The sequence below is a fragment of the Xiphophorus maculatus genome, chromosome 22, assembly GCF_002775205.1.
Source record: "Xiphophorus maculatus strain JP 163 A chromosome 22, X_maculatus-5.0-male, whole genome shotgun sequence".
NCBI lineage: Eukaryota > Metazoa > Chordata > Actinopteri > Cyprinodontiformes > Poeciliidae > Xiphophorus > Xiphophorus maculatus.
Genome location: NC_036464.1, coordinates 16,770,970 through 16,788,634, shown reverse-complemented (window position 1 = coordinate 16,788,634; position 17,665 = coordinate 16,770,970). Strand labels below are relative to the sequence as shown.

Below are 17,665 nucleotides of genomic sequence, written 5' to 3'. Positions count from 1 at the left end.
AATAAACACATTACAAACTTACCTTGAATGTTCTATTTTTGTCCCTCCACAGAATAGAGAGCCCTATAAAAACATTATGGCAGGCCTTGAGTTTGACATGTGTCTTAAAGTATGTTGGATAACACACAGTTGTCAGAAAAAAAGCATAATTTCAGAGCATGGCAGATATTAAGTCATTAGTTGCATAGACTTTATCTCGTAAAACTCCAAAGTCTGGTTGATAGTGACAAAGAGTGAGTATTATTGAGTGCATTACAATCAATTATGATGGGTTATTGTTAATGATTCATATTTACAGATCCCAGCTGTGTAGCTGTGTGTACAAACTTTGTATGTTGTTTTTTTCCCCCACTACATGAAAGCTCAAAAACACCATATATGGAAATACCACAGTTTCTATTAAACAATAATAATGGGTACTCAATACTTAATACGTCTAGGGAACTCTTCACTAATGCTTTGATTCAGATCTCTGCACACTGTGCACATCTAGAGATTGAAACTTTTGTGCATTTGTGCAAAATGGCTCAAGCTGAGAAAGTGAACATGAAATCATGCATCATTTGCTGCCGAGAAACCCGACTATGACTATGGCCTGTAGAAAACAACTGATAGTTGAGGGGGGGGGGGGGGATTATATTCATACCATGAAGTTTTCTGAATGAAATTGTTTTTGATAAACTTTGTCAAAAAATAACTTTGTGATTTAAAACAATAAATCTATGATTTTTCTACTCTGAATTTGATGTAGTTGTTTTGTTGGTTTTTTTGTTGTTTTTTTTTACATTACATGTAAAGACCAAAGCAAGACAATAGTCAAAGAAGGACTCACACTCTCAAACAGTGTGTTTAACAATCAATATTCACTGGTAATTAGACATTTTCCCTACAGCAGTGGCTGTATGGGGTTTTGAAAAGTTCTATTAACTGTTTGTGAGGTTTCATGTCATTAAAATTTGCATTTGGAACTAAACATGTAAATACATTGTAAAAGGCACTTAACCTTTGTTTGTTTCTAATCAGACTCAACATTTCCTGTTTTAGTTCATTTACCAAAGCATTTCTGCTTAATAAAAGACTGAATAATAATAGGGATGATTATTCTTTAAAAACATCAAAGTTTTTAAAGTTTTGATTAGAATAAGAATAATTTAGAATGTCAATTCTAAAATTTGGTAGAACCAGATTTTAAAGTATGACGTAGGTCTTGGTGTTATACAACAACCTTTACATACAATGTATCTGGTATTAGCAGTGGATGCTGAGTCATTTTGGTTAACTTTAAGCACCAAAGCAAACAATTACAAGAAAAGCCTAGAAACCCTGCCATCTCAGCAAAATTTGAAATAACTGTTGCAATCATTTGTATTTCTAACTCTTGACTTCTGAATAAATACACACTCCTGGGAGTGTCGGGCTTATAAATCTTCCTACAGGGAGTGGTGCACACTTCTATTCAATAAGTGAGGTGTGTTTACAGTTATAAAGACAACAAGGCAGCAAATGGGGTAAGAGAGTAAGAGGGTGAAAGGTGTCACACAGGTTCCAGAGTGACTCTGGAACAGCAGGTTTTTCGTAGAAACATTCGCTCACCCTTCAGTGGGCTGAAGTACATGTGCATTTATCAGTGAGGTTCTTCTGGGTGTTCCTGGCCAGTGCTGGGTGGAAAACATCCAGTCCCAGATGTGACATGGTCACTGTATAGTGGTCAGAGTTCCATTCAGCAAATTATGCAGCAAAGAATACAACAGAAATATTACACCAAGTAGACAACACCAATGTTGTTTCCTTCTGCTTGGAGTCCATGGGTGCTCTTCCTCCAGCTTGTGGCCTGCTCCATTTCCAAGTCTTTCTTCATGCTTTCTGGCAGCAGGGCATTTCTCAGGTATTATATTAAAAACACAAGAAGTTTAACAGTGTGGAAAAATTCAAAGGGAAAATGGCAAACACGGAAGAAAAGGATTACCACCAAGGCCACCTTATAGATAGCCATGTCTATGTCCACATCTCAAGACAGACAGTCCAGCAGAAACTGTATACTACTGAATCCCAAGGTTGCAGACCTAAAAGGAAGTCAGTTGTCTGAGTAATTCCCACTTTTTGCAATGCCCAGATGATATTGCAAAATGTCATCTGGGCAAAGAGAAAGACTTCTGATCTTCCACATGTGGTCAGGTGAAACAAAAATCCAAATGGCCTAGGGATAGTCTGAGAAATTGAAATAGCTGAAGAGATTTATTGCTATGGCGGTAGTACTCTTATGGAACAGAAATGGCAAAAATATGATGTCTAATAAGAGGCACAGCATCTTTAGACAGCACCATCCAGCCGTTTATAGTTGCTTAGAAACCATAAAGTCGTTTTTGTTCTTATTTTTTGTCACTATTGCTGCCTCCCTTTGCCTGCTACTTTGCTGGTGATACACCTGAATTTCCCCACTGAGGAACAATAAACAATATTTCCTTTCTACTTTTACAGGTTGCCATTACCTGCAACACAGAAACAAATATGCTTTGTTTTGCGTCATATAATTTAATATGAATGCTAAAATATCATAGAGATATTGTCATACCTATTTTGGATCTGCTTTGGGTTTGCATTTTCGTCGAAAACGAAGATAATGCTGAAAAATATCTTCGTAGTAAAAATGCTGAGTCACGCAGTTACTCAGCGGTTCTCCTGGCTGTTCTGTAAACGGGCGTGTGTTTTGGTCAAAGTGCAAAGTCATCGTGACCTTTTAATTACTTTACAATGCATTCTGAGAAGAAAAAGCGACTTCGTTTGCCTTCAATTATCATTTTATATAATTTAGACAATAAACAACTAACGTTTGACAACACCGTGTGTAATTAATGCATCTTTTTTTTTAATGAATTGCCGCAATATATATATTTTTTAATAATATAGAATTTTCCTGATTTTCCTGTGTGGATAAGTCCGCTGACTCACGAAAAGAAAACAAAAGAAAAGGGGGCTGTCGAGTCTTGTTTAAGCTTTCTAGAAAACTTCCTTGGACTGGCGTCTCCTCCCCGGAAGAAGCTTTTTAAATAAAGGATTGCAGCTTCTGTGCTCAGTTCCGTGTGTTTGGTTCTTTGCAACCATTTTAACAAGTTTTACCGCAACTATGTCATCCGAAAAGTCCTTCGCCGCGGGTAAGATTCACCTCGTTTCTAATGGAGACTAATAAATTAGTTGTTTTTTTCCCCCACGCCGTGTAGGCTTGTTAATAGGAACAAGAAAAAAAATCCTTTAAAAGGGTAGATCATTTTAGGACCTATATCACATTTAAAAAGGTGAATTGAATGAATAAATCAATACTGTAATAACCGCCTCAAAACCAGAGAGAGCGATTTTCACTTATCCGTGTGCTGAAGTTTATTTTTGTCAGTCAAATGCCTTGAAAATTATTATTATAAGTTCAGTTTGTTTTGCTATTGAGTGCCACTGAGATCTGCTGACGATTATCATCAGACCTAAGGTATTCTCTTTGTTTATCACATAAAAAGTTCTTTAAAAAAGGTTTTACAGAACTTTTCAGAAAGATGTGGAGCAGAAGGCGCTTGTGTTTTAAAGTAGAACATTTTGAGGATTACAGAGACAAAATACAATGTAAAAAAGAAAAATCAACATAGATTCAATGTTGCGTTTAAATTTAAAACAGGAAGTCCTGCACCTGGTCCGGTGCCGAAAGATCAGGTGCGTCTCTACAGCATGAGATTCTGCCCTTTTGCCCAAAGAACCAGACTGGTGTTGCACGCCAAAGGGATCAAGTAAATAAAATATTGTTTTTCTCAATATAAGAAACTTCATATCCAGCCCTGAAATATGATTTTTCCTTACTTAAAGGTGTTTTTTGGTGTGTTTTTTTTCTCTGTAGGTTTGAAACCATCAACATCCATTTGAAACAGAAACCTGACTGGTTCCTTGAGAAGAACCCTGAAGGTCTTGTTCCTTTAATAGAAACACCTGCTGGCGAAGTGGTGAATGAGTCTGTCATCACCTCCGAGTTCCTGGATGAAATGTATCCCGAGAAGAAGCTGCTTCCAGCAACTCCTTTTGGGAAGGCCCAACAAAAAATGATGCTGGAGCACTTTTCCAAGGTTTGTTACGAAGAACATCATCATGTAAATCTTTGGTGCTAATCGCATGTGGATACTGAATGTTTTTCTGTTTGTATGGAGAAACAAAATGAGAGAAATCAATCTTGTCTCCTGTAGATAACACCACACCTCTTCAAGATCTCATCAGCAAGAAGAAAGGGTGATGATGTGTCAGGATTAGAAGCTGAACTGAAGGAGAAGTTCACCAATTTAAATGAAGTAAGTTGTAATATCTTTTGGGGGAAAATGTCCATTAGTTAATTCTGTTCATATTAATGATTTATCTGAGTTTTCTTTTTTCTTTTTTTTTTGTAATGTACAACTTTTATGGGCTTTTAAAACAGAAATTAGCTGAATTAGTGTGAATTTAATTCAGTTAAGGTTAGCGTGTAAATTATTCTTGGCACGACTGAGTGAATGTTTCAGAGACAATCCACAGGTTTTCAAAAAAGATATTTTTCTTTGTATTTAGTATAATTGTCAACACCACCTAGTTGTTGATTTGATATAGTTTTGAAGGTCGCTCTTCTTCTTAATTATTTCATCTACTTTAATTTATGCCAGTATAACTGGCAGCAAAACGGGCCGACAGAATGATGCTCCCCCTGCTTCACGGTTAGCAAAGTGTTTTTATTTTTAAAAAAAACTCCTCTTTTTAAATCAAACTTGCAGACCTGATATTGTTTTTTGGAAATAACAGCAGTTACTTATTAATACCATCATGTAAGAAGAAAGAAATAATTAAAAGCTCCTAACTGTGTGTTTGTGAAAATGTTAAACTACGCCTGCCAAACCAGCAGGCATGTACACACATCCTGCACATTTGTATCTATTGAATTGTGGGTAATGAATTGACCTCTGACCCTTGCATGTTTTACCCTGCATGTGGTAGATAAGAATTTTATTGATATAGTAAATTACTGCTGCTGCTGCTGCAATGGCAACTTCTGGAGAGGACAGTAATACCCCTGACAGTAATGATAGTGGAAATTGAAGGGCTACTGTGCTTCTAATTTCAGTGTATCTTTTGAGTAAAGCTTTTCAGTGCCTTCCTAATCTGATGTAGGTATTCATTGCTAATAAATGTGGCTTGAGGTTACACTTGTGTCTTCTGTTGGAATCATTTGATAAAATGGAAAACATTTTCTGCAGTCACTCTGCTCAGGAAGAAAAAAAGAAAAAAGAACCGACAGAATTAGTCATTGAAAATTAATGGGGATGATCATAAATATGAATTATCCCAAAACACTGGACTGTATTAGAAATATAAGAAAATATCGGAACATATTCCAAAATATTAAGAAATGATTGTTTGAATTTGCCAGATATCATCCTCAATGCTTCCAGTGCTTGAAAAATGCTTGAAAGCAGGCGTTTTGCAGAAAACCAATCAGTGATAATGTGTTTTTGCATTAAGAAAAAATGTCAGTGCCAACTGTCAATGCACAACCTGCAGTTTCTGAGATTTTCAATATGTTTTAATGGCAATATATTTCCAAGGTTACATGAGAAGCGGGTCAGTCAACATGTCAGACTATTTTAAGTTTTTAGTCGAATAACGTTAAAATAAGTCATTAATGTCCGATATGTTCTCACAAACACTATCATTAACGATTTTTTGTATTTGAAATTCTTATCATGATTGCTTTGCTTTTTTTTTCCAGATAGCAGTGCTTAATGTGATTTTTTTTTTCAGCACTTGGTGAAAAGGAAGACAAAATTCTTTGGTGGTGACACCATTACCTTCATCGACTACATGATGTGGCCGTTCTTTGAGAGGCTTGGGATGTTTGAAGTACAACAGTGAGTAATATTTACTTTTTTTTTAGTTTTTTTTTTTATTCTAGGTTTAAAAAGTTTTCAGATTATTTAATGGGAATAAACTAGACCAACAAGAAGTACAGCAAAAGGTCAATTTTTTTGCTTATTATTATTAGAGGAGATCCCAATACCTCAGTAGTCAGTGGCACCCATAAGGCCTGGGTTTTATTCGGAAATATCTATCTCAGGCGATGTATTAAGTCCAAATGATGGCATAGAGTTGGAAATTGATGTGCTGTAAAGTGTTTTCTCTGGATCTTTCAGCTGCCTGGACCACACTCCTGAGCTGAAGAAGTGGACTGAGCGCATGCTGGAGGATCCAGCTGTCAAAGCCATCATGCACAGCACAGAGGATCACAAAACCTTCTACAACAACTTCCTGGATGGAAAACCTGACTTTGACTATGGCCTGTAGAAAACAAATAATACTTCATAGCAACAAGTCTGCATGTTTTCTATTTCTGTCATATGGCTGTTTTCTTTTTATCTCCTTCTATTGCATTTTGTTTCTAGTCATTTAAAGGTAATTTCATGAAAGTGGGTGTTGGTTCAAAATTTCTTTTTAATATTAGACATGTGCTATCTATGTCAAAAATAAAAATAAAATATATTCCATCAAAGATATCCTTTTGTGGTTTTTTTTGTTGTTGTTTTTTTTTAATCTTTCAATCAACATTTCACTCTTATTGGCTGCCATAAGATTTAGAGGTTCAAACATGAAGGTGCTAGGTTTGAATAAGTAAATATGCAACTATAATGCTTCTTCACTATTTCCTAGAAGTTATGTGTTTAAAGTTATGAAACAGATGAATGGCCACATGTCAGGAAAACCTGAGATCATCCCACTTCCCCATGCTGGATATTTTAGTTTAACAGTAACAATAAATAAAGTTACCTTTAAAGTTAATCTCACAAGTGATATCTAGACCCAACAGTAGACTCAAACTTCAATAAAATCAATCTGGTAGTGTGTGCTGTTTTTGTCTCGTGCAAACTTTGCTTTAATTCTACTTCTTTTTTCTATCTAATCTTTAGAAATCATAGTCAGAGAGTCATGAAACAGGAAGAACAGGTTTACTGGAAAAAAGTAAGTTTACAGCCTGCAGATTTATAAAAAAAAATAGTTGAGACTACTCCTTATTTCAAAGCATGAAAGTTTTAAAGAATGAAATCTAAACGTTTTGAGTAATTGGATAAGACCCAAAGTAAAATACTTATATTAATATTGGTTTACTTACAGTAATACTTACACTTACAAGTAAAACAAGTAACTGTAACTTTGGTATCAAATAATTAGAATCGTGGATTATTCTTGGTTTCTTTTCAGCAAACACCTGTAATAACTCACATTAAGATTATAATAAGAGTAACTAATAAGTTATGGTTATCATAATATTATAAATGCATGCTAAATCAAAGAAACTAAAAAAGGGTATGAATGTGATTTTGATATTGAACTTGAAATGGTGTAGAAGGTGTAACTCCAATTAAAGATTACTGATATATTGGAGGTAGATTATAGGCAAAAGGATAGGGGAAAAGGGGGAATTAACAGGAGAGCAGAGATGATCAATGTCTTACTTGGAAACAGATTGTTGAACAACTTAAACATTTCAAAGAAAAGGTTGTGCAGGCAACAGACGTAGGAGGACCGTTGAGCAACCCTGGGTCATTAGAACAGACATCAGGACACAATGTCTCTAAGACAGTGATGGATATGAGATTCTTAACACCAGCTTAAACAGAGTTTACTTCAGATCAGGACAGGGTATATCCCAGCAGATTTAGGAAACTCATTTCATCCGTTAGACGGAGAGCTGGTAGGACATCTCCAATCTCAGAAGAGGAAGTAGAGAGAGAAGGGGGGAAGGGTATTGCGCAACAACAGAATGAATGTAGCTCTAAAGAGCTGCAGCTTTACAAATCCAATGTCTGCATGCAAAACATGATTCAAATATGCTTATTTGACAAACACTCTGTGCATACTATTTTAGTACAGCTTTTACTATTCAATTAATGTAGGTCATATTTATAAACCACCCATCAATTTGCACACAATAAGTAGAAAATATATTCTGTGTGAAAGCTGAACATTGGTTCTGTCTCCTAGATGATGAACTTGTGAGCACAAAGCTGGAGCTGATTCTGAGTATTGAGCACCAAAGGGATACAAGTTGCTTCAGGGCAACGGTTCTCAAACATTTAACAACAGAATAATTGTCCTACAGAAGGAATTTGGCTTCAGTTCAATGCAGACTGGCTTTAGTCTTCATACTACCACAAAAAAAACTTTGAGGTCGTCTTTTCCACCAATATTCAACAATTTAACAACCAAATATGTTAAGCTTTACTTCTGCTATGTAATGATACCACTCTTTGAGGGATACCTCTAAGCTTTACAGTAGCCATGTATTCTGACTGCCGTCTGAATACCTGACAGAATACAAAGAAATTGAAGACATACTGACCTGACAAACCTGTGTGGTGAAACAGAGCGTGGAGTTTCAAGATGGGGGCGGACATTTTTTTGCAGAATGCAAACATGTGCCCTGTAAGAAGTGAAAAAGTAAAAGAAAATTCAACAAAAGACTGTCCTGATCCCATGAAATGCAATCTTTGTGGAAAATATAAAATCACACATTTAGGAAAAATCTTCATTCTTATGTAAACAGAGTTAGAACATGCTTACTGGAATATTCTGAAGCAACACACAAATGGACAACATGGTGGACTTCATCATTTTGACAGCTGTAGCAATGCCCTGCAAACAGTTCTTATTCCTGACTGAAGGTGACACCTGGCAATAGCTAAGAATGGATAAAAAAAATAAAAAAACAAGAATAAAACACTTTCATTAAGCAGGACTAACATTAAAAGTTCGATAGTTTCCAATAAAAGTGCCTACACGAGTGTGTTTTTCTGTCCAATGACTTCACCTGGGGAACCGAAGCTCAATTTATCATTAATAAGAATCCCTAGGTATTTATAAGTACTCTCAGGATTTCATGTTAAAAGACTTTTACGCTGGAAAGCATCTGAAACGGAACAGCTTCAAAGAAAAAAAAATGTTGTCCTTTTTTTTTATTCGGAGGAACAAGATTCAGTAACACTTTTTTTCTTATTTTACTTGGGTAAAAAAAAAAGTAGCTAGCTAACACTCTTTTTGGTGCATCATTTAAAAAAAACTTCAAATGATAGTCGATATATATATATATATATACATGTGTGTGTGTGCGTGTAGCATATATATAATTATAATTACTTCACTTGTAAATATTAAACTACACCTCCTTAAAAAAGGTGGGTTAAATCATGATATTTAGTGCCAAGTCACCTTTCATTTGTATCCGCCTACTAATGCGCTATTGGCTCAGAAGTTTCTGACGCACCTACACCGGTAGTAGTTAAGAAAGTAAAGTAGTTCTGCGCCTTGCAGTGTGTTGTCATCTCTGGTCAAACTGCTGCTGACCCATTCCTCAGGAACGCCATGGCTACTGAAAAATGTTTCGCCAAAGGTAAGACACGTCCAGATAAGTCAACCTAGGGACCATTTCTTGCTTGTTAAACTTTGTACCGCCGAGCGTCCTCCCTTTGTTTTCTCCAAGAATTCGTTTAATTATCTTAACCAACTCTGAAGCGCTAACCTCACTGACATTCTCAGGCAGAAATTATGATGGGAATAAATCTGCACAGTCATTGTGGTCTCTATCATATGACCTTTCCCCTCCAGCTTGTAAACAATCCATTACATAAGCATTTCTTCACCCGTTTGAGCTGCAGGGTTTTCTTTTTTCTCTTTAGCGCGCCATAATTTCTTTATATCGAAGGTTTTAATATGAAATGAATGTGTCGGTAAATGGCATTTTTAAGCGGACAAATGAATAAATTCTGGCTGTAGCTAGAGTAAACGTTTGTTTTAGCACTTTCTGAGATACCGACGCGATAGTGTGACAAAGCAGAAATCTGAAAGTGGGTGAATACGTTTTCAAAACACAAGTTATAGAGAATCATTTCAAAAGTTCTCTGACGATTATAAGTGTGTTTGTGTAGTTTGTCACTATAATAGTACTTCTCATTTATGTCTTAGGTGTAATATGCTCTACAAGAAGCCAGATTGTTGATTCAGGTCTACTCACATCCCATTAAGATATTTATTCTAGTTTACCTCAACTTGACCTGATTTTCATCCTTTGTCTTTATTTATTTATTTTTACATTTATTATGAATTAGATTTTTCAGTTGAAATGTGAAAGATTAGAAAATGATTGAGAATTTAAAGAAAAACATGTATTTTTAAATATTACGTAATCAGAAGAGGATACACATTTGTTGTTTCTCTTGTTGCATTTTATCATAAATAAAGTAACCTTTTTGCATTTGACCTTAGGAAGCCCTGTACCTGGCCCTGTTCCCAAAGGTCAACTGCGTCTCTACAGCATGAGATTCTGCCCTTTTGCTCAAAGGACCAGATTAGCGCTGAATGCCAAAGGGATCAAGTAAAAATACATTTTAAAAAACAATTATTTTTTTTTAATCAGCTTTTTTTTTATTCATTAATTAACTTATTTTCTCACTGCCTGAATAACCCGATTTTGTTTTGTGTGCAAGATATGACACCATCAACATCAATTTGAAAGAGAAACCTGAGTGGTTTCTTGAAAAGAACCCTCTCGGTCTTGTGCCTGCACTGGAGACATCTGCTGGTGAAGTTATATACGAGTCCTCCATCACCTGTGAGTATCTGGATGAAGCGTATCCTGAGAAAAAGCTTCTTCCATCCTCTCCTTTTGGAAAAGCCCAACAAAGAATGCTACTGGAGCATTTTTCCAAGGTAAAGTCCATGCAAAATTTGCATTAAAACCTTTAGCTTTTGATTATGGCTGTATTTTTTTAGTAACCAAAGAAATGCCACTACTTTTTTTTATTTAGGTAATACCTTACTTCTACAAGATCCCTTTAGCAAGGAGGACTGGAGTGGATGTCTCTACACAGGAAGTTGAGCTGAAAGAGAAATTTGCTAAATTGAATGAGGTGGGTCAAATACGTAATGGGATAATTTTCTCCCTTTTTTTTTTTTATACCTTCAAGATTAAATTAATTACTTTGGTCGGCAAATTAGTGTACTATACTTGACAACACTGATGATGGTGATTGATTTTCAGCACTTGGAGAAGAAAAAGACAAAGTTCTTTGAAGGTGACACCATCACAATGATCGACTACATGATGTGGCCATTTTTTGAGAGGATTGAGGTCTTGGAGCTGAAGCAGTGAGTAACACTTATAAACCATGTAATAAATATGTAATTTTATTTATGGAAACTATTCATTGAATAGGTACAAATATGTGCAAAAAACCAGGCGCTAGAAGTTATCATTCATGGTAAAAAGCATAAAAAAATATAACGAACACAGAGGATTTTGTTTTGAAGTCATTTACTTATTGGTCAGTGCAGTAATGTTCAAGTACAGTATTTGAAAAAAATAAATAAAAACACTGTGTGACATTGTGAAAACTGATTACTATGGTCATCAGTTTTTAGCAAATAAAACCTAAAACTGTGCTTGTGAAATGTTCTTCTCTGCATCATTTTATTTCCTTCGTCTCGTCAGCTGCCTGGACCACACTCCTGAGCTGAAGAAGTGGACTGAGCACATGCTGGAGGATCCAGCTGTTAAAGCCACCATGTTCAACATGGACACCCACAAAGCCTTCTACAAGAGCGTTGCTGAGGGGAAACCCGACTATGACCTCGGCCTGTAACATAAACAGCTGTTCATCCGTCCATTTATATTCAGTACCACAAATCAGCTTTGTTATCAAACTGTCCACTGAATGTTCTCTGTACTTGATATGTTGGCTGTATTTCCTGGAGATAATTGTCACAAGATAAATGAATTTGTATCCCTTTAACTGAATGAGCTTCTGATCAGCCATGTTAAAATGTTGCACTTTTTTAAAAATAAAAATTATGCAGTTTCAGTCTCTGGTTAAAATTAGTTTTTCTATGTTTACTAAAAATAAGTTGTCGATATCAGACACAAATAATACCTTAAAAAAAAAATCACTACGCTTTAAAAAGGAAAAGCATTAGCTGCCTTTGGATTGGGTAGGGTTAGGTGTAACAAAAGGTTCTTGTTAGCTTGTTAAACAGCTCACTCTGAAAATGTAATGGTCATCTTCAGGACTAAAAAGAGATGCAATCACAAAACCACTTAGGAAAATTTTATGTAACTACAATTTTTATGTTAATACATACACTAATAAAGAAGCTAAGAGTGGCCTGCACCCCTTCTTTTGTTGAAAAGATCTTTCTCCAAAATACTGCATACATTTTCCAACATGTAACCTATCACAACTATACGACACTGTTAAGTGTTGCAGTTAAGCCTAAAATTAGTCATACCACATGACAAATTTGAATTTATAATTATTTCATTCCACCGATAAATTGATTTCTTACAAGAAATGAGACTGATATCTCTCAAACAATAGTTAAACATGAAGGGAATATAAATTTTTATTATTTTTTTACCCCTCCAGGGGGTCTTTTGTGGGCTCTAGTGTCCCTTATATGATAGTAGACTGACAGGAAACGGGGAAGGAGAGGGGGAAGACATGCGGCAAATGTCGTCAGGTCCGGGAGTCGAACCTGCGACGGCCGCGTCGAGGACTCAAGGCCTCCAAATACGGGTCGCGCTAACTGCTACGCCACCACGGCACGCCCGGGAATATCAATTTTGATAACGTTTTGTTTTATAAAAAATTTACATCTTCTTAATAAAAATAGCTTAATTGGAATTACAACAATCAAATCCTAAAAGCTGACCAGCTTTTTGCATGATTCCACTGGTATTTGCGAGGATTTATCTTTAGAGATGGTCTTTGAGGTTGGAAGGTCTCCTTATTATTACTCTGGTCCTACACAGATTAAACATTGTCATGAAATGAAGAGATTTGATCTGAAATCTGCCAGAGGTATGAATAATTTTTTGACTTAAGTGTAGGTAAAAAGCGGAGAATCAGTCACCAACTATTTTATAGGCAAATATTATGTGCTTGCTCTCAGGCTCAGCCGCCCTGGATGGTGAGCCATATCAGTGTGTCTCTGCTTACAAGCTCTCTTCTAGGCGGTGATGTTAATATCCATTGGATAAGTAAGGTGTATACTCTTCTATAAGAACAGGTGCATTTCTCAACATCTCTTGGAAGTGCCTAACGGTCGCTGCATAAAGCTCCCTCCTCAGCACCAATGACCTGAACAGATTGATGGGTTCTGCTTTGCGGAACCTCTCAGGAACCCGAATGTCCCGAGGCACTTTCCTGTTCCCAATTAGAGCGTGGTACAGTCTCTTCTCCTGCAAACTCCTCTGCAAGAAGCTGAACACATCCTGAAGCCTACGCTCCAAACTGGCTGCTCCCCATGCAGAGGTCTTGGTGTTAAGTAGCAAGTGCACCATGGCGGTCTTGAAGTGGTAGCTAGTGAGTGCAGACTCTCCTGTCAGACTCAACTGCTTTCTGTGCAGGAAAGTAGCAACCTGAAGGCAGTGCAAGTGGCAAGAATTTTGTGGTAGTCGCTTAGCTAAATACTTCAGCAAATTTCTCTCGCAGACAGCTAAGGAGAGAGGCCAGTATGGATCTGGGAAACCGTTGTGGTCTGACGGAAAGTGCGAGACAAAATAAGCGTTCGTGTCTTCCAGCTGGACCACGGGGATGAGGTTCAGTACGATGACTTTTCCAGAACGGAATCGGATCTTCAGAGCACCGGCAGCATCCAGGCTCCGAAAAGTGACCTCAAAGTCGTATTTGTGGGAGATTCCGGCCCACGCTTTGGTGACGGCGATCTGAAACCACCGCATGACTTGATCTTTGGCTAAGAAATGTGTGCCATAGGAGCACAGGAGTTCATCGGGGCTGCGGTTCACTTTGACCACCTTGTTCTTGTTATGCAGCAGACAAAGCATGTCCTCCCCAAGGTTGGCAGAACCACATAGGCAGGCTTCTTCATCCTCCCCAAACATGGTCACCTTTATGGTGCCACAACACTGCATGTCTGGTGGAATGTCACTAGAGGAGCTGCACCACAGATGGTACTGGAAAGAGTGAGGATCAGGAGGTGAGAAAGGCACTAAAAGGTCACACATCAGAGGCTGGCACACCTTCCAAGACTCAAACATGCTTCCTACGCCAATGAAATCACCAACCTCCATGTCCACCTCCCTGTCACACATGCTCCGGAGCGACTCTAGCAGGTCGTCGGCAAAACCCTCCACAAACTCCCTCACCTTCCAGATTTCATGGGACGAGGTATAGGTGCATTTATCGCAGAAGTTCCTCAGGGCATTCTTATCCATCATCCTGGGTGGGGCGGATACGGTCTCAAATATTACATCTTCATCCTCAACTGGATGAATTGCATCTTCTGCAATATCTGCTCTGCACATCTCGATGGCAAGGAATACGACGAAAGACACGGTGCTCCAAAAGTACCAACTGAAACCTTGATCCGATGGGGTCTCCTCCAGCTCAGAGTCCAGCTGCGCAAGTTCTTTCTCCAGCCTGGCATGCTCCATCTCCAGCATCTCTTCGTGCTCCCGCATCCGAGCCACCAGATCCTCATCTTGCTCCGGCAGCGTGGTGTTTTCATGGGGGAAGAGTAACGGGTGATTCAGTATGGCAGCCGCCACCACCATGCAGACACGTGCTATGGTTCCCTGCATCTTGAATTAGCAGTTTAACACATCCGATCAGGCACCAAGCAGACATCGAGCCAGCTGTATTTCACATCCTGAAACAGAAACATAAATATTTCTTTTAGTAAAAGTTCACATGAATATAAGACAGTACAAATCTATAAGAGTTACTGTATTTCTAGGAAGCTCTCCACCCACTGCAGGAAGCACAGACTGTATGACTAAAAACAGATGCTGTATGCTGAGTGACGCACTCATCCACTATCACGCTCGGCTAGAGAGAGGTAGAAAATGTCACCCCCTCGAATCTGCATTTACTCCCTTCTTGTAAACATCCACATTGATAGTTTATCTTTTCCATTTCTACTGTATAGAAAAGAGGATATTACATAAGCCCAAAAGCTTAATATAAGCCACCCCTAAGATATCATGTTACACAAGAGCATAATGTTCAAAATGCCCTTGTTACGCAAAAAAATTAACTTGCCGACAAAGTCCCTGCAGGTATCTTCTAGAAGGAATTGTCCAAACTCACATCCCCATAACGTCATAAAGTGATAGCATTTTATCTTGACACTTCCTTTGGTGCACAAGAAAAGGGAAGTGAAAGTATTATGAGTTCACTTGAACACCATGAGTTGTTTCTTGTCAGCCTGAGGCATTAAAATAGCTGCAGTAATGGCGTATGTGAAGCCATAGAAACCCATGAGGGTTTTCTACGACTTACTCACCAGAAATATTTCCAACACTTGCATCAAAACACGCAGTGAATCTGACAAGAGACCCAAATGAAGCGCATATTAGATCAACTTTGTTAAGCCACTGTTACAAAAACATACCACAAAAAATACGTTTAGCTGCTTATCTTTCATAAGGCATAAATTGTAAATGACTTATCGCAACGGAACAATGCGGGCTGCTTTGACCAACAAGTAAAGAAGCAGAATTTTAAAAAAAGAAAAAAAGCTGATTCTTTGGGCGGATGGGGGAGTTAGATTTTTAGAAACCTTCTCATGCATCCTTGGTTGTTTCTTCCTGGGACAGGAGAGTAGAACTAGAATTTAAAAAATTGGACATGTGCCTCCCATTAACTCTAAACAGACTTTCTTGTCCCTGCTGAAGAAAAGTACCGCAAATGTATGAGGCTGCCACCACCATGTTTCACCATGAGGATGGTGTGGTCTGTTTGCTAAATGATGCTCTCTTTGCCCAACTAATGAATTTAGGTAAATAACCATATCATTCATATTTGCAATTGTGTGCCATATGCTTTCTTTACTGAAGCATGCTCTGTGAAATATTAAAAGTTTGGGATTTTATACCCAGACTCTATGATAAGCCTCTTATGTGTTTGGTGTGTCTCTTTTCCAATTTGTTTTAGGAAGCCTCAGAACTTGACAGGTGAGCTGTATTTATACTGATATTAAAGAAAGGTGGGTTCTATTCACTAATTATGTGACTTAGGGGTAGCAGAGTAAAGGGGACTGAGTACAAATGCATGCCACAGAAAATACTGTTAAAAACAAGTGGCTAAATATACATATATAGGTTAGTATTTATCCTCACTTGACCAAGGTTAAATGTTTGCAAAGTGAGGCAGGCTCTGCATGATGTGAATAATAAAAACAAAAACGGCAGGAATTATACTGCATATTTATTTATTTATATAGATATAGCTTTATTAAAGTTAATAAATTGTCTTGAATTATTAGATAATGTAATCAAGAAGCTATAATTACGCTTTAGAGTACGTTTGTGAAATATCACAAGAAATGAGTTTTTCCAGAAAGACGTAACGAAACGATGAAACGACATTGACGTAATTGTGGCAGTTGGCGGCTCCGCCTTTGTTGCCTTAGCAACTAAATAGAAAGCTAAATGTGGAGGGCAGACAAACATTTTTTTTCCAGACCAAATGAGTCACCGAGAGCCTGAACGGCGAACAAATGACCCTTTGTGCCTCCAGGAACTGTAAACGGAGTTATACTACAACAACAGAGGGCAACTCAAAGACTCCCGGGAAAAGGTCGTGCATAATTTGGACAGCATGTTTCAGCATCCCCACACTGACTTTCAGCCAAACTAGTGGTTCTAAAGAAGCCAACATGTTTATCAAAAACGGAGTCGTCAAACCTACCTGCGCGCCCTTCTAAAGGAAGTCCATGTTGATAAAGTCCATCCGGTAAAAGCAGCAGCCTCCATGCGAACTTGGGGACAGTTCCTCTCACTCAGCCTCTTCTCAACATTTCCTGGCTGTGCGCTCCACCCATGTTAAAAAAAGACCGCCCAGATCTCACAGCTGCGCCCCCAAACTAGGGGTTTCTGAGCAATGACAAGACTACTTTCAATCCACAAATTATTCAGCAGGCCCAACGGCGCACAACTGCAACAGTACTTTAAAATCAGCCTCAGTGGCTACATTTTTCGTACTCATGTATTTTGTTGCAGCACCACGTTGCCCCAATATCCAAAAATATTGTCCTCTTTTTACTTGCTAAAATATGTGAACTTAGTGGTTGCAAATTTTCAAATCATGTAACCTTTGGTTAACCATGTGATCTGCAGAAATGTAAACCAACACATACAGTATATACAAGGATTAGTGGTTGTTTTACTGAAAATGAAATGTCTCTATGAACCACAAGGTGGAGCTTCAGCACTGGATAAAATTAAATAAAAGGTCAGGAGGCAAGATACTTGTAAGGAGCACATCTCTACCCATGTGGTCAGGAGGAATGGTCCCACCATTCCTTTTCACTCTGTACATCTCAGACTTTCATCTCAGACTCCGGCTGTCATCTGGAGAAACGCTTGGATGACTATGCCGTTGCTGTACTGGAAACTGGGCGCAAAATCAAATCAAATTTTATTTGTATAACACATTTCAGCAACAAGGCATTTCAAAGTGCTAGCTGGGAGCTAGTGATTTTTTTGTGGCATAGTGTATCAATCATATAATATTTACTGTGGGGAAAAAAGTAAGTCATGTATAGCAATAGTCATATGCAAATCTATGCAAAAATCACACATTTAGGCCGAGATAACAAGGCT

The 17,665-nt window shown here is 37.8% G+C and overlaps 3 protein-coding genes across 4 annotated transcripts; 2 read left to right on the top strand and 1 right to left on the bottom strand.

The window, feature by feature from the left end:
- The first annotated feature begins 2,820 nt into the window (after window positions 1-2,820).
- Window positions 2,821-6,539, top strand: LOC102225544 (glutathione S-transferase omega-1-like). Its single transcript, XM_023327832.1, has 6 exons — window positions 2,821-3,152; window positions 3,662-3,770; window positions 3,878-4,100; window positions 4,218-4,319; window positions 5,797-5,903; window positions 6,186-6,539. Exons 1-6 carry the CDS (start codon window positions 3,125-3,127, stop codon window positions 6,334-6,336), a joined length of 720 nt encoding a protein of 239 aa, XP_023183600.1. The 5' UTR covers window positions 2,821-3,124; the 3' UTR covers window positions 6,337-6,539.
- Window positions 6,540-9,321: 2,782 nt separating this feature from the next.
- On the top strand, window positions 9,322-11,903 carry LOC102225805 (glutathione S-transferase omega-1-like). The gene is made up of 6 exons (XM_014470937.2): window positions 9,322-9,436; window positions 10,309-10,417; window positions 10,530-10,752; window positions 10,851-10,952; window positions 11,084-11,190; window positions 11,534-11,903. The coding sequence occupies exons 1-6, from the start codon at window positions 9,409-9,411 to the stop codon at window positions 11,682-11,684; spliced, it is 720 nt and encodes a 239-aa protein (XP_014326423.2). The 5' UTR covers window positions 9,322-9,408; the 3' UTR covers window positions 11,685-11,903.
- A 682-nt stretch (window positions 11,904-12,585) lies between these two features.
- Window positions 12,586-16,890, bottom strand: itprip (inositol 1,4,5-trisphosphate receptor interacting protein). Of its 2 annotated transcripts, XM_023327123.1 has the most exons (3): window positions 16,752-16,890; window positions 15,346-15,386; window positions 12,586-14,709 (listed from the first exon to the last, which is right to left on the bottom strand). In XM_023327123.1, the coding sequence occupies exon 3, from the start codon at window positions 14,639-14,641 to the stop codon at window positions 13,061-13,063; it is 1,581 nt and encodes a 526-aa protein (XP_023182891.1). In that variant the 5' UTR covers window positions 14,642-14,709; window positions 15,346-15,386; window positions 16,752-16,890; the 3' UTR covers window positions 12,586-13,060. The 2 variants fall into 2 exon arrangements, with proteins under 2 accessions (XP_023182891.1, XP_014326433.1); XM_014470947.2 differs by lacking the exon at window positions 15,346-15,386.
- Between the last annotated feature and the right edge of the window lie 775 nt (window positions 16,891-17,665).

What these genes read in the sequence shown, in the direction of transcription:
- LOC102225544 (XM_023327832.1), top strand. Translation starts at nt 3,125, where the DNA reads ATGTCATCCGAAAAGTCCTTCGCCGCGG. An exon ending in TTGCACGCCAAAGGGATCAA is followed by an intron (nt 3,771 to 3,877) that starts GTAAATAAAATA and finishes TTTTCTCTGTAG; the next exon opens with GTTTGAAACCATCAACATCC. An exon ending in AGTTCACCAATTTAAATGAA is followed by an intron (nt 4,320 to 5,796) that starts GTAAGTTGTAAT and finishes TTTTTTTTTCAG; the next exon opens with CACTTGGTGAAAAGGAAGAC.
- LOC102225805 (XM_014470937.2), top strand. Translation starts at nt 9,409, where the DNA reads ATGGCTACTGAAAAATGTTTCGCCAAAG. An exon ending in TGAAAAATGTTTCGCCAAAG is followed by an intron (nt 9,437 to 10,308) that starts GTAAGACACGTC and finishes ATTTGACCTTAG; the next exon opens with GAAGCCCTGTACCTGGCCCT. An exon ending in GAGGTCTTGGAGCTGAAGCA is followed by an intron (nt 11,191 to 11,533) that starts GTGAGTAACACT and finishes TCGTCTCGTCAG; the next exon opens with CTGCCTGGACCACACTCCTG.
- itprip (XM_023327123.1), bottom strand. Translation starts at nt 14,641, where the DNA reads ATGCAGGGAACCATAGCACGTGTCTGCATGGTGGTGGCGGCTGCCATA.